General features: G+C 45.1%; 2 protein-coding genes across 2 annotated transcripts in view; one reads left to right on the forward strand and one right to left on the reverse strand.

The window, feature by feature from the left end:
* Positions 1-290, forward strand: part of LOC125044173 (phospholipid-transporting ATPase ABCA3-like) — a gene marked incomplete at its 3' end in the record, with an annotated part of 67833 nt that extends 67543 nt beyond the window's left edge. Inside the window, exon 25 of the mRNA XM_047640631.1 lies at positions 144-290. Within this exon, the coding sequence (XP_047496587.1) occupies positions 144-290 (147 nt within the window). The remainder of the gene's footprint in view (positions 1-143) is intronic.
* Positions 291-1080: 790 nt separating this feature from the next.
* Positions 1081-3253, reverse strand: LOC125044076. Its single transcript, XM_047640522.1, has 6 exons — positions 3215-3253; positions 2985-3050; positions 2242-2880; positions 1804-2099; positions 1172-1692; positions 1081-1106 (listed from the first exon to the last, which is right to left on the reverse strand). Exons 1-6 carry the CDS (start codon positions 3251-3253, stop codon positions 1081-1083), a joined length of 1587 nt encoding a protein of 528 aa, XP_047496478.1.
* Between the last annotated feature and the right edge of the window lie 12983 nt (positions 3254-16236).

Below are 16236 nucleotides of genomic sequence, written 5' to 3' on the forward strand. Positions count from 1 at the left end.
AATATCATCCAGATACATTTACAACCTTAAAACTATTAATTGTACTATCCATCAAATATTTCTAGTTCTCATGTAAACAATATCATCCAGATACATTTACAACCTTAAAACTATTAATTGTTTGTATTTTCTCTATCTAATAGTTGACCCAAGATTCAAGGCAGAGTTTAGGTTTCCAGATTGGCTTCAACCTAGCTTTCGGAATGTCATTCTTAGCAGCATCTTTCGTGTATTTCCTCATCCAAGAACGAACCAGTAAGTTCTTACACTATATCTCTGGAAATTTTATTACATACATATATATATATATATATATATATATATATATATATATATATATATAATATATATTTATATATGATTTATATATATATATATATATATGATTTATATATATATATGATTTATATATATATATATATATGATTTATATATATATATCTATATATGATATATATATATTTATATATTATTTATAGATATATATGTGTGTGTGTGTGTGTGTGTGTGTGTGTGTGTGTGTGTGTGTGTGTGTGTGTGTGTGTGTGTGTGAGTGTGAGTATATATATATATATATATATATATATATATATATATATACATGTATATATATTATTTATATATATATATATATATATATATGTGTGTGTGTGTGTGTGTACATGTATATATATGGTGCTAATGGTGAGACCGAAGTTGTCACTGGCTCTTGAGAAGCAGTCCATTTCGTGCTGCATCTTCTGCTCTGTGCCGGCGCCTGAGGTTGAACAGTCCACCGTCAGTCCTGTACCTGACGTGCATCCCATCCTGGCAATCACGGAAGGCGTCTGTCAGCATGGCTGAAAAGACCATGCTGAAGAGCGTCGGGGCAAGAACACAGCCTTGTTTCACACGGTTTGTCACCGAAAAAGCCTCTGACTCGTCTCCATCATCCAGTACCTTCACCAACATGCCATCATAGAACTGTCGGACGATCGTGATGAACTTGCTTGGGCAACCAAACTTCTCCATTATCTGCCATAAGCCATCCCTCTGACTGTATCGAAGGCCTTCGTCTGATCGACAAAGGTCACGAAGAGGTCACTGTGCTGCTCTTGGCATTTTTCCTGGAGTTGGTGTGCAGCAAATATCATGTCGACTGTTCCACGTTTGGCCCGAAAGCCACACTGACTTTCTGGAAGGTGACCCTGCTCAAGATGCTGAAGGAGACGGTTGAGCAGGTCGCGAGCCAGGATCTTCCCAGCTATGGACAGAAGAGAGATGCCTCGGTGGTTGTCGCAGGACTTGCGGTTGCCTTTCCTCTTGTAGATGTGGACCATAGTGGCATCTTTCAGCTGTTGTGGGACCTTTCCTTCACTCCACATGGACTGGAAGAGTTCTGTCAGTTTCTGCATCAGGACTGGTCCGCCTGCTTTGTATACCTCTGCAGGAATTGCGTCTGATCCTCGTGCTTTGCCACAGGAAAGTTGTTTGACGGCCTTTCTGACTTCTGTGGGGGGATTGTCGAGATCCCTGTTGATCTCCACTTGAGGTAGGCGGGCGATGGCTTCGTTGTTGATCGTGGCAGGGCGGTTCAGGACCTGGATGAAGTGTTTAGCCCACCTGTCCAGGATCTGCTTCTTCTCTGTCAGCAGCTGCATCCCATCTGCAGTGAGGAGGGGGAAGGAGCCGGTGGATTGAGGTCCGTACAGTCTTCAAGGCATCATAGAAACGCTTGGTGTTGTGACTGTCCGCATAGCCTTGTATTTCTTCAGCCTTCTTGCAATACCACGTGTCCTGCATCTCACAGAGTTTCTTCTGTACCTTGCTTTTTGCACAAGCAAAGGCGTCTTTCTTTGCTTGTGATGGAGGTCGTTCTGATGCGCTCTGAACAGCTGGTGTTTCTCTGACAGGAGTGCCTGTATCTCCACATCGTTCTCATCGAACCAGTCCTGGTGTTTGCGGGTTGCTGGTCCCAGGTGTTCAAGGGCTGTGGAGTACACCACTTCTCTGAATGCTGTCCACTGTTCCTCGGTGCTGTCCTGTTCATCCCGGGGTGTGTCTGGCAGCCTGTTGTCAAGGTCCCTGGCAAATTCAAGTGCAATGTTGCTGTTTTTCAGCTATGAGACATTGAGTCTCTTTGCACTCTTCTGGCCTTGAGGTCTTCTCTCTGGCAGGATGCAAACTTTGCCCTTGGACACTATGAGTCGATGATTTACATATGTATATGTCAGCACCACACATGGCCCTTGTCACTCTCACGTCCTGTACGTCCCTTTTCCTGGTGCTGACATAGTCAATTAGATGCCAATGCCTGGAGTGTGGGTGCATCCAAGTTGTCTTGTTACGGGTGGGGAGCCGGAACAGCGTGTTGGTGAGGGTGAGGTCATGGGTTGCACAGAACTTGAGGAGCAGAAGGCCGTTGCTGTTGCACCTGCCGGTGCCGTGTCTTCCAATGAAGACACAGCAGGTTTGCTGATCTGTCCCCACTCTGGCATTGAAGTTCCCGAGGATGAAGAGCTTCTCTGATTGTGGGACTGCTGCAATGAGGGCGTCTAGTTCTTCATAGAACTTATCTTTGATGTCCTCTGGGTTGGTCATTGTTGGAGCATAGGCACTGATCAGCTTCACACTCTGCGTGCTTCGTCCGCTCCAGAAGAAGATATACCCGCCACCATGCTCTGTGAGTTGGCTTTTGTCTGCAAAGCGTGTTTCGCTTAGGGTTGCTATGTCGACGTTGTAGCGAGCTAGTTCTTTGGGAACTAGTGCAGTTCTCTTTTCAGGTCTGTCTGCGTTGGTTTGTCCAGCAGAGTTCACACGTTCCACGTGCCAAGGTTGAGTACCTTCACTTGCTTCTTTTTTGTTCGACCGCTGTGTGGGATCCCCACCAACCCCGGTTTGCTGGCCAGGGTGAAGTGAAGCAGGCTATTTTTTAAGGCACCTTTTCTAGCCCCTTCCTCCATGAAGGTGAGCAGAGTGAATCCTATAGAGGGCTGCTCAGTCACCCAGGGGGCTGCCAAACTCTTCTGCTGCTTCTTTCCAGTAGAGAGCGACCCTATGGCCTGGGCCGCCTGTGTGTAGATCCATGACTACAGCTTCTAGTGTATCCAAACCTGCTGCTTCGCCGCTCTCCCATCGCCACAGGACTTTTTGGCTTGCGCTGAATGGATGAAGTCATGACTTGCACTTGACTTAGATTTAAGTGAGGGAGAGTTGTGCAGATCGTCAGCCTCACTCTCTCGTCCCTTCCTATCTTTGTCCAGTGGCAAGACATAGTCGAGACGGCTGGAGATAGGTCAGGATGCAGTGGATGGCCAGCAGTGTCCCACGTGTCTCACTGTGCCCTGGTTGCGCTCCACGACGCTTGGCTGGGTCCGCCGTCTTGTCCGTTGAACTAGTTGGTTTCTTTCACACAGTCAGCCGGGTCCAGTCTTTGCATGCGGAGGTAGACAAGCCCTACAGTTACCTCCTGTCTTGTGGCACACGCACACGACGGTGGAGATTCGTGGTGGCTGGGACGCCTAACCCCATCACAGGTCTAGAGACCTGCCCACTGCCCAATATATGTAATATGTATGTATTATATGTATACATATATACATATATATACTTATATATACATATATACATATATATATTTATATATACATATACACATACATACATACATGTATGTGTATATACATATGTATATATTTGTATATATATGTATATATACACATATACTTATTTACATATGTATATGTTTATTTATACTATACAGATATACATATTTACATATATATATGTATATATTTATGTATAATATATATAAACACGCACACACACACACAGATATGTATATATACGTGTGTGTGTTTGTATTTGGAAAGCTGCAGGCATATGTGACATCCCTGCTGAACTGCTAAACGCTAGGAGTGAACCTATAGCACGGGGCTTGCATGCAGTCTTGACTGCAATGTAGCAGTCTGGTTCCATTCCCCCTGACCTGTTGAAGGGCATGGTCACCCCTTTCTGGATGGGGAAAAGGGATCGTCAGGACTGTAGCAACTTTTGTGGCATTACTCTGCTCAGTATACCAGATAAAGTTTATGCTCACATTTTTCTGAAACGGATTCACGACCACCTACTAAGGCACCAGAGACCAGAACAATCTGGATTCACTCTTGGCATATCCACAATAGACTGTATCCTAGTGGTTCGAGTGCTTGTGGAACCTTCGTGAATTAGGTTGTGGGTCGCTTGCAGCCTACATCAACCTCAAGAAGGCGTTTGACTCGGTGAACCGAGAATCACTAGGGATAACCTGAGACTTAGGGGGATTCAGACATGGATTAATGGCCTAATAGCAAGCTCATATACCAGTACTGAAAGTGCTGTAAAGTGTGGGTGTAGCAATACTATGTCCTTGCACCAACACTTTTCAACACCTACATAGACTGGATAATGGGCAGAGCTACTATCCAAAGTCAGTGTGGAGCAACACCGGACAATATCAAGGCCACAGACTTGACTTTACCAATGATGTTGCTATCCTATCCTATTCCCTGGAGTCACTGGTGGAGGCTCTTGGTGCATTTAGCATTGAGGCAAAGCCCTTGGGCATCGAGGTCTCCTGGACCAAGGCTGAGATTCAGGACTTTGGTGGCTTGTTAGGAGAACCCGTTCAGTCAATCCATGCTTTCGGTGAGAACGTTGAAGTCACAGGGAACTTTACATATCTTGGTAGCATAGTTCATGTATCTGGACTGTCAGACCAAGAAGGCAATAGATGGATTGGTCTGGCAGCAGGAGCCATGAACTCAATCAGCAGTAGTATTTGGAGATGTCGGTACCAATGCAGAAGGACTAAGCTACTTGTCTTCAAGGCCTTGATACTGTTAGTTTTGCTCTAATGCCTTGGAGTCTCATCTTGATGTCTTTTATAACAAGTCCCTTCGCCTGATCATGGGATACAATTGGCAGGACCATGGGTCCAACCAGCTACACTCTGAGACTAGAATGGGACTTGTTACTTGCATAATCCAGGATCACTAACTGAGGCTATATAGGCACCTAGCTCGTGTCCCTGTGGATGACCCTGCCCATAAGGTTGTCTCTTTGTGAAACAATCGTGGGTGGAGGAGGCCCGTGGGAAGACCTAGGCTTGAGTATCTCAACCAGACCTGTCATGAAGAGTTAGAGATGGGCCAAGGGCCTGCCTGGAGACTCGCCATGAGGGACCCTCATGGCTGGAAGCATTATCCCTTTGATGATGAGGATCATATATTTGTGTGTAAATATATATATATATATATATGTATATATATATATGTATATATATATGTATATATATGTGTATATATATATATATATATCCCAATGGCGACGGGTCACGGCTATCGCCGTCATAACAATACGCACGATGTGCGGCGTGCGGCTGTCCGCAGCGGCGCCGCGCCAAAACGCCCCGAGGCAATGATTCGGCTTGATGGACCGATATCACGCGCTCGGAGTCGGCGCGCTGCCGCCGTTCGCCAGAGCGTAGAGTTTTTTTTAATTTGCTATACCCGGCGCCATTGGGATATATATATATATGTATATATATATGTATATATATATATGTATATATATATAAATATGTGTGTGTGTATGTATATATATATATATATATATAACATATATATATATATATATATTATATATATGTGTGTGTGTGAGTGTGAGTGTGAGTGTGTGTGTGTGTGTGTGTGTGTGTGTGTGTGTGTGTGTGTGTGTGTGTGTGTGTGTGTGTGTGTGTGTGTTTGAATATATATATATAAATATATATATATATATACTTATATATGTTTATATACTTATATATTTATATATATATATATTATATATATATATATATATATATGTGTATGTGTGTGTATATATATATATGTATATATATATATATATATTTATATATATATATATCTATATATATATATTTATATATATATTTATATATATATATATATATATATATATATTATATATATTTATATATATATATTTATATATATATATTTATATATATATATTTATATATATATTTATATATATATATATTTATATATATATATATATATGTATATATATATTATATATGTATTATATATATATATTATAGTTTTATTTATATATATTTATATATGTTTGTGTTGTGTGTTGTGTGTGTGTGTGTGTGTTTGTTATTTATATATATATATATATATATTTATATGTATATATTATATATTATATATATATATATATATTATTATATATAATTATATGTATATATATGTATATTATATATAATATATATATATAATAAATATATATATAAATATAATATATATATATATATAATCCCAATGGCGCCGGGGTATATCCAATTAAAAAAAAACTCTATACGGCTCTGGCGAACGGCGGCAGCGCGCCGACTCACGAGTCGCGTGATATCGTCCATCAAGCCGAATGCATTGCCTCGGGGCATTTTGCGCGGCGCCGCTGCGGACAGCCGCACGCCGCACATCAGCGGTATTGTAAGACGGCGATACGCCGTGACCCTAGTAGGGTGGTCATCTACTCTGGAATCACTCTCCTCCACCCTCTCGACTCACCACTCTCACTCTCTCTCCCCTCCTCTCCTCACCTCTCCTCATCATCTCGTCATCATCGCTATCAGCTTCTCCCCTCCATATCCCCAAGATCACTCGCTCTCTTCCATCTTCCTCCCCCCTTCCCACTCTAACCCTAATCACTCATCTCTAACTTCACTCTCCCATTCTCACTGTCTCTCTCTCTCAATACCTCTCTCACTCACATCTCACCTGCTCTCATCGTCTCTGCCTCTCGGACACCTCCCGTCTCACTCTCTCCTCTCTCTCTCTCACTATCTTCCTCGCCCCACTCGTACGTCCAACTCTCCTCTCTCTCTCTCTGCTTCCCTGATGCAAACCATCTCTCTCTACACTAACGCTCCTCTCTCTCCCCCCTCCCCCACGTCCTCCCCTCTCCACCCCTCCTCTACTCCCCCTCTCCCTCGAGAAAACGCCACACTTCTCAACGCGGTCTCCTCTCCTCCCCGCTCCCTCACACTACCGTCGTCACTCTCCCCAGCACCTCATCCCCCCCCCCACCCCCTCGCACCGCACGATGTCCCCTCACTCCCATCCCCCTCCCCTGCCCTACCGCCATACTGGTCCTACACCATCCCACCTCCCTCTACTCTTCCCCCTCTCGACCTCTCTCCTATCCTCCCTCGCCTCCGCCAATCCCTCCCATCGTCAATGGCGGCTCTCTCGCAGTCCCCGTCCCTCCCCTATCCCTGATCGCCACCATCCCTCTCACTCAGTCTCTCTTGTACTTTTTTCTCCTTATCCCATCCACTCTGCGCTCTCTCCTCACTCGTTTCTCACCTCGAGCCCTCTCTCTTTTCCATTCCTCCCCATGTATATCTTCCCCATTCCCTCAATCGTCAAACTCTCTTATCCCTCTCATCTCCATCTCTTGTCCTCGTCTCCCAGACATCTCTCACGTTCTCTACTCTCTCCCTCTCTTTCCCCTCTCTCGTCTCTCTTTCCTCATCTCCTCCGGCTCTCTGCGGTAGTAATTACCATCCACCCCCTCTTTCCTCTCAGTCTTTTCTCTCTCCGGTACTCTTCTCGGGAGGATCTCACTCTCCTTCCCCCTCCCGCTCATGAGCTCACACCTTCCCGTCTCTTTCCTTTCCCATCTTCCCCTCCTCCCGGCTTCTCTTTTAACTCAATCGTCTTTTTTTCCTTCCCCCCTCTCTCAGTCTCGACTTACGTCCACATCGGTTCTTCGTCTCCACTCCTCATCCTCATCGCTCCCTTTCCGCGTCCAGGATCGTCTCTCGCAACCGCCTCTTTCTCGTTCTCAGTCTCAATCTCTCATCATCTCTACATGAGCTCTCTCTCGATCTCGATCTCTCTCTACCTCTCGATCGTCTCACGCAGTCACTCCTCGACTCTCTCTCCATATAGCTCCTCTATCTCATCTCTCTCTGGGCTCTCATCTCCACTCTGCTCCGAATCGTCTGGATCTCCTTCTATCCTCATCTTCGCACTCTACAAATCTCCCTACATCTCTGGCGCTCAGCAATCGACCACTCTCTCACGGAAATCCTCTAACGGTCTCAGTCGGACACACCCTTCTCGTCTCTCTCCTCTCGATCTACGCTCATCGTTCTCTCTCATTCTGCGGTCTCTTCTCGCATCTCTCTCGTCCTTCTCTCTTCGCTCTTTCGTCTGCTCGCTCACAATCGCTCTCTCCTCTCAAAAGTTCCTCGTACTCCCATCTCTCTCTCACGTCTCACTCTCGCTCTCACTCTTTCCCTCCTATCTTTTCTCAGGGCTCCTCACTCCTCGTATCCTTTCCTACTCGCGTCATTTTCTCTCTCTTCTCTCAACCTTTTCACTTTCTCGTCTCTTGGCTTAGTCCACTCAAGTCTCATTTCTCTCTCTCATCTCTCATCTATTATCATCCGTCGTACTCATCCTGTCTCTCTCTTCCTCTCACTCTCTTTCTCCTCTCCTCTTTGCTCCTCTATCCTCTTTTCCCTTTCTCTCGTCGCTCTCACTATTCAACCCTCACTCTTTCTCCTCTTCAATTCTCTCTCATCTTTCTCTTTTCCTCTCTCGCTCTCTCGTCAGTTCGTCTTTCTCTTTCACTTTAATCTATCTTTCTCTTTCTCTTCTCTCTCTTTGTCTTTTCTATCCTCTCCCTCGTCCTTCTTTTTTTCTTATCATCCTGTATTCAGAGTCTTGTTCTCTCTCCACTAGCCTCTCTCGTCTTCCATATTCATCTCATTTTCTCTCTCTCTCGATCTCGGTCGTTTCTTTCTCTTTCTCTCGTCTTTTCGTTCTCTTTCCTTTCCCTCCTCTCAAATCATTCTCTTTATTTTTTCCCATAGAGTCCCTCTCAACTCTCTTTTCTCTCTCTCCTTCAGCTCAAGGTCATCTCATCTCAATCTCCGGACTCTCTCTCTGACACTCTCTCATCCCAATCCCCTCTCTCATCAACTCCGCCTCACTCTCGCTCATCTCTCTCCCTTCTCTCCTCTCGTCCAATCTCTCGGATCACTCGTTGTCTCTCATCGATCACCTCTCATCTCTCTTCAGCTCCCTCATCCATCTGCTCCCTCTCTCAATCTCTCTTAATTTCGCTCTCTTTATATACCTTTCTTTCACTCTCTTTCTCTAGTCTTTCTCATTCTCTCTCTTTCTCTTTTTCACTCTTTTTCTTCTCCTCAACTCCTTCTTTTTTCAACAAGACTCTTTTTCCTCACCGGAGAAATATAAGAATAAGGAATCTTTTCTCTCTTTCAAATTCTCTCTCTCTTGTCCATCTCTCATCTCCGTCTCCCTCTCTCACATCGTCTCATATTCTCTCTTATCTCTTCCTCATTCTCTCAGAAGGGTCCTTTCTCTCACTTTCTCTTTCTCTCCTCATCTTTCTCTCTCTCTCTCTCTTCTCCTCTCTACTCTTCTTCTTCTTTCTCTCTCCACTTTCTCTCTTTCTCTTTCTTTCCTAATCTCTCTCTTTCTCCCCCCTTCCTCTCCTCTCTCTCTTTCCTCCCTCTTTTCTCCCTTTCTCTTTCTCTTTCCCCCCTTTCCCTTTCTCTCTTTTCCCCCTTCCCCTCTCCTCTCTTCCTCCCTTCCTCTTTCTACTCTCTTCTTCTCCCTCCATCCTCTCTTTCTCTTCTTTCTCCCCCTCCCCTCTCTCTCTTCTCTCTCTCTCTCTATCCCCTCTTTCTTTCCCCATCTCTTCTCCTTTTTCTTTACTCTCTTTCTCTTTTTTTTTCCTCTCTCTCTTTCTCTCCTCTCTCATCTTTTTTATCTCTCTTCTCTTCTCTTTCTCTTCTCTCCTTTCTCCTTTCTTTCTCTCTCTTTCTTTCTCTCATCTCTCTTTTCCTCTCTCTCCTTTCTTCTCTCTCTCTTATCTTTCTATCTTTTTCTCCCTCTCTCTTTCCTCCTTCCTCTCCTCTCTCTTTTGTTTCTTTTTTTCCCCTTCTTCCTTCCTCCCCTCTCTCTCTCTTTTCTCTCTTTCTTTTTTTTTCCCCCTTCCCCCCTTCTCCCTCTCCTTTCACCTCTCTCTCTCCTCTCTCTATTCTCCCCTTCTCCTCTCTCTCCTCCTCTCCTCAAACCCTCCCTCTTCATCTATCTCTCTCTCTTACTCTCTCTCTCCCCCCCCCCCCCCCCCCTCACACACACAAACTTGATGGGGTATGTATGTTTGGGGTTGTATGTATGTAATTTCTAATAAATTTAATTTAAATGAAAAGAATTTTTTGGGTGTGTGTATATATAAACCTCTTTTGTTTTACTTTCACCAACAAAATATATAAAGGAAAAAAGAAAAGAAAAGGAGAATAAGGGGAAACAGCAATTCGTGGGACCGCCCTTTCGATTTCTTGACGTAAACCCGAGATGGAAGCGTTCTTGCGTTTGTTTGTTTGTTGGTGCCAGTCGTGCCGAGCGGCCGATCGTACGATCGTACGTGGTGATAAGGACACAAGTTCCAGTTTGTGCTTTTCGTCTTTGTTTATTTCCTTATGGATTTAAACGCTTCGCTGCGTGGGCTTGGGGGGCGCGGAGGGCCCGGGGAGGGGCGCCGCCAGGGGGAAAGTGGTTTTTTGTGTCATTGCTAGGTGCGCATCGTGGCTGCTGTTTACACACAAACGTACGCACCCCCCCTCCCCACACACACAAACACCCCCATACTCACCCACCACTCACCATACATTCAAACTTAAAATTAAAACATGCAGTAAAGAACGTCTGCGGGGTGCGTGCAAGCGTGAAAACCCCCTTTTTTTTTTCGGAGCTCAAAGCGAGGGGCCTGCGAGAGGGGGCATTGAGGTCCCGAAAACTATTTGTTGAGACACACCTGGGGCGGGGCCCCGGCGGTGTTGGGCTCAGTGATTACAAAGACCGCAAGAAATTTGCAGCGACTGGACGAACTGTTGCCGCATTCGCTCGGGTATGTGCATTCTCGGTTGCGCACCCGCGTGTAGGCGTGCGTGTGTGATTTGACGGATGTGTCACTTACCCTCCCCCCCCCCCCCCCCCCTTGAGGGAATTTCCCCCTTTTTTTTGCTTCTCATCCTCCGAGCATTTCTTCCTGTCGGGTCAAATTTTATCTCGGTGAAATCGCGATAACGTACGAGGCTGGGGGGTGACGGGTCTTGTGCGTGGTGACGCAAACAACAAAACCCAGGCCCCCAGTCAGGCGTGTGTACGCCCTGGTTTTGAACTTGGGGGGGTTTATTTTTTGGCTCCCCGCTTGGCCCCGGCGGATGGCGGAACCGGGGGGGGGGGGGTCCTCCCTCACCCGCTCGCCCATTCTTCAGTCAACAAATAGCAACCCCCCCCCCCCAAAAAAAAAAGTAAAAATATATATATTATTATATAAATATAAAATATATATACACAAAACACAAAAACCCAAAAAAATATATAAAAACTTTAATAAATATATACATAAAAATATATTTATAAATAATATATAATAAAATTTTATAAACATAAAATAAAATATATATACCCCTTTATTATTAAATATAATAAATATATATATCACTATATACATAACTATATATGCATATAAACATCATATCTCATAATACATACACCTCATATAATCATTAAATATATACACTCAATTACATATAATCATAGCGACTACAAATCACATGATCCTCATTGTCTCAAAAGGGAATAACTGATTATCCCACCACGTGAGCGATTGGTCCAATGATACATGTACACACACACAAACCACACACGAGCACAACACACATGTTAATATATATACATCAATGCTACAATAGAGGCGATCCTATCACAGGCAGGCCCATGGACCACATCTCTACACTCTTCATGACCTATGATCACTGAGATGACTAGATGAACAACATTCTCTATCTATACACACAACACATATCACACATAGTCCATCAGTCTTCACCACGGGCCTCACTACCACACCCACACGATTGTATGCACACAAAGTAGCACGCGTCTATGGCGTCAGACGGACACATAGCGCCGAGGCGTCACGACGAGCGTGTGCCTATATAGCCTCGACAATTCTACGCTGCACACCACGTGACACTATGCACAGTAAGCAGAGTCCGCGCTTCTGCGATACTCATGCAGCGCGTCTGCTGCGACACCGCATGGTGTCCTGCCAAATATTCACTCCCATGACTGCGCGGCAGAAGGGAACTTCTGGTGTCCACTACAACGCCACTCTCAAGTATAGTGGCGCGACAACCACACAGGCATATAAGAGGCACAGCGCTAACATCTATCGAACGTCGCGCTCGGTAAGACGACAGTCTAGCTAGTCCCTCTGCATTGGTACCTGAACATCTCAGCACACTACACTGCTGCTATACACGATGGCCTGCTGCCAGACCCGCGACGCTAGTCACAATTAGGCTTCTTGCGGTCTGACAGTCCAGACTAGACATACACTTTGCTAGGCAAGCACATAGCATTGGGTAGCAAACATGTATCCCGACACTCTCGCACGCTTCTATACGGTAACACATGCGCTCTACGAGCTCAACGGGTTCCCTAACGCGAGTGCCTCGCGGAATAGATGCCGTGTCCACATCTCAGCCTTTAGCGGCACCAGGACAGACCGCGATGCCGCTCTGTTTTCCTCCGAGCGCTCTAGATCTTTACACTCAAATCTACATCGCACGCGAGAGACCTCTCAGCGCAGTGACTCCAGTATGCGAGATTCTAGCACTAGCGCTGCCGACATCATTGTACAAAGAGACACAGCATTCTTAACGCGATCGCTCACGATATTGCGTCACAGTCGCTAACCACACAATGGATCTAGACTCAGGTGATATGTCAGCTCGCCTCCTTATTATCCATTTTCTCTTAGTCTTGTATATATTCAACTTGTCACAGATGCATAGCAAGAGACACATATGTCTTTGCGATCAACCACAACACTTTACATAGCGCTTCGTATCTTAGCGAGAGGAGTTCTTGAGGAGAAGAGACGCACGTATTTACAAGTCTGCAATGATACTCTCTAATCACTCGCGCTCCCAACACAAATCCTCTCTGCGTCTACACCTAGTGATCTTAGAGCTCAAGAGACATCAACCGAGTCCGCATCACGCTAGCATTAGTACAGAACACAACTGATTAATGTAGCATCAGACAACTCCGCCGTCGACACTCAACTTCACACCACGCCTATAGTTTCCCGAAGCGACGTCTCTCACAAGCACTCGAACCACTCGCCTAGCGCGGCTGAGTTCCAGTGTACACATGTAGGCTCCTACGTAGGCACAACAAGAGTGCGAGTCTCAGCCTTCAGTCACTCGATTTCTTGGTCTCTATATATGCCTTAGTCAGTGGAGTCTGGCTACCGTACTTATCACAGACTAACACCCAACTAAACAAAACAAACAATTGTACATATATACACTCTGATTGAGGCTAGAGCAGCAGTATCCCTCGCTTCACTCATAAGCTCTTCGCTCTCTAGTCCTAGCACGATCCTCCTTTCCTCTTCACATAACAGACACTACGAATTACGACGAGACCTTGCACTTTCCAAACAGAGCTCACTGGGGAACAGGAAGATCTGCAACTGCTACACCTTCGCAGCACAGACTGCATCGCACATGCCTCGGCACACATCACGGTTTACTAACTACCTAGCGTCTTCTCAGAGCAAGTCAGCAGGTGAATGTCCCACATATGCCTAGCAGCTATCCAAATACAGAACCAACACACACACAGTACAATTACAGCTTTCTGTTGACTCTAGCGTCAGCTTGTCACTTTACACACTACTATTATCACATCACTAAATATACATACTACACATTACATCACTCTCGTAAACTCTGAGCTATCATACTACTGGACATAGTATACAAATATACATATACAAATGCGTAAAATAAGCTATACACACTGACATGTAACATCAAAATAAAACTACTCACTATACTACTATATTCACAATACTAGTATCACACATGTATTACAACATTTAATCCTATTTCATCACAAACATCCGGGAGCATGTCTCACTTAGCTAATTCACTGTGTATACACTACAGTCGATAATAGCATGATTCTCACTCTCTAGACACAAGTTCACTGATGGAGCGTCGTACAATACCAGAAACTGTCTCTATTCCCGTGTACAGACTCTTCTCCATATATAAGTCTACGTGAGATATCTCTTCTCTCCATGATCATACGTTAATAACGCATACATCACACAACACACAGTATCTCTCGAATGTTCCGATGAGGACATTTAGTCACTAGTAGCCACGGCTCTGACAGAAGCGGGTCTAGATGTCGCGTATCTCCCAAGCCTGACACACTGAAGTAGTACTGATCTGCCGAGTCGCCGCGCTGCGGTCTGACCCACGACTCCGCGCGCGGTGCAGGAGATGCGAGGATAGGTGTGATGTATAGTACACTAGCCGAGCGCATGGTGCAACAGTAGCGCGGACACACCGCTGACTGAGAGCAGTGATATAGCGAACAACGTCGTTGTTGCGAGTCTCATGATGATCGTGCTGAGTGATCGCGGGCATCGCCAGTCGCGCATATCGGTCGAGCAGCGTACACGCACCAGGCGCACAGTGCCGAGTCTCACACACGTGGAGGGGTTCTGTCTCGCTGATCGACCGCGAGCTCAGCATCGCCTCACCTCTCTCACCGATCTCCGAACACCATGATGCTTCTGGTCTCGACTGACAAAGCGTACACAGAGATTGGCACAGTCGAGATATGAGCGACTCATCGCGTCACAACTCTTCCAATCTATTCGTCACATAACATAACACGAGTTACGTGGGCGGCGACATGTCAGTCATCGACTCTCTCATCTCGCCTACACTATCACTCGACACCTAAAGTCCTGCTGTCGTCATGGGTGAAAGCGCACGCGGAGCAACAGGATCTTGCGTGCCTCTCAGCACAGCGGCAGCGCAGCATACTCTCTAGTATACATAGAGCTCACTATTTCACGACTGGCAAGTCCCAGGCCACTTCTCGTAGGTATCGCTCACTCGTATCTATGACAGAGAAGCAGCAGAAGAGTCTTATAGACGATCATCTCAACCTGGACGTGTCATCTCACAGTCACCCTCTCTATGATCTACCACTCTTCTCTCTCTCTTCTCATTAGCTGACTAGATGTACTAAGAGGCTGATCCTAGAACTCAGGAGTTCCTTATAATCTCAATCTGCTGCTTCTCACGTTCACCCTGATAGCTCACATAATACTCGTCGGTTGGTGGGGATCCCGACTCAGGGTCGCAGTCTCGAACACGAAAAGAGCATCATGCAGAGGAACGCTACTCTACAACACACTTGCAACGAGCGAACACAGTGCAACCCACCGCTAGCACAACACCAAGGCAGACAGAACCTGAAAATATGAACTGCACTAGAGTTCCCAACAGCGACTAGCTCGCTACACACGATCGACGATAGCAACACCTAAGCGAAACACAGCTCACCGTGCGCAGACAACACACCCAACTCGACAGAGAGCATAGCTACAGCGGTCATACTCACTCTTAACCGAGCGAACGAAAAGCTCGCGACTCACTGGAGAAAGACTGACAGTGGCCCAAAGGGGGATGTATACACTATACACAACATACACAAAATTTTGATAATCACATTTGATCAATAACATGTGGTAATCATTTGACATTAGGTTATTGACTGATAAGAATCCACAACATGTACTGATGAAGACATTAATACTGAGATATTCTGAGACTAGTGAATTACATAGTGTGCGACATTAATAGTCACAGCGATAGAGATACGATGGGAATTAACTATACATATACACAACAGTAAGTTGTATTTTGTAATACTGATCAATGTGACATAGGATGATACGTAACAGTCTGCGACTATAATTCGCAGAACATAGATACAGGATTAATATATGGTATGGTGAAAAAAATGTATATTCTCGATACGAGCAACAACTGCAACTAGATGTTTGACAACGGGCTACCACTAAATAGAGCACTAAAATGCGTACATACAGGGGTACTTATACAACAATCTTACAATGTAATGGTGTAAAGTTTTGTATGGTAGTATGGATAATGGTATAGTGTTGGAAGTAATGTGAGTGGTGTGTATCTGACGGACAGAGTACGTATTAGGTGAGGTCTCTGTACTTATGTCAAGGCAAACTTTGATTAGTATAATA

The sequence above is a fragment of the Penaeus chinensis genome, chromosome 35 (assembly GCF_019202785.1).
Source record: "Penaeus chinensis breed Huanghai No. 1 chromosome 35, ASM1920278v2, whole genome shotgun sequence".
Taxonomy (NCBI): Eukaryota; Metazoa; Arthropoda; class Malacostraca; order Decapoda; family Penaeidae; genus Penaeus; species Penaeus chinensis.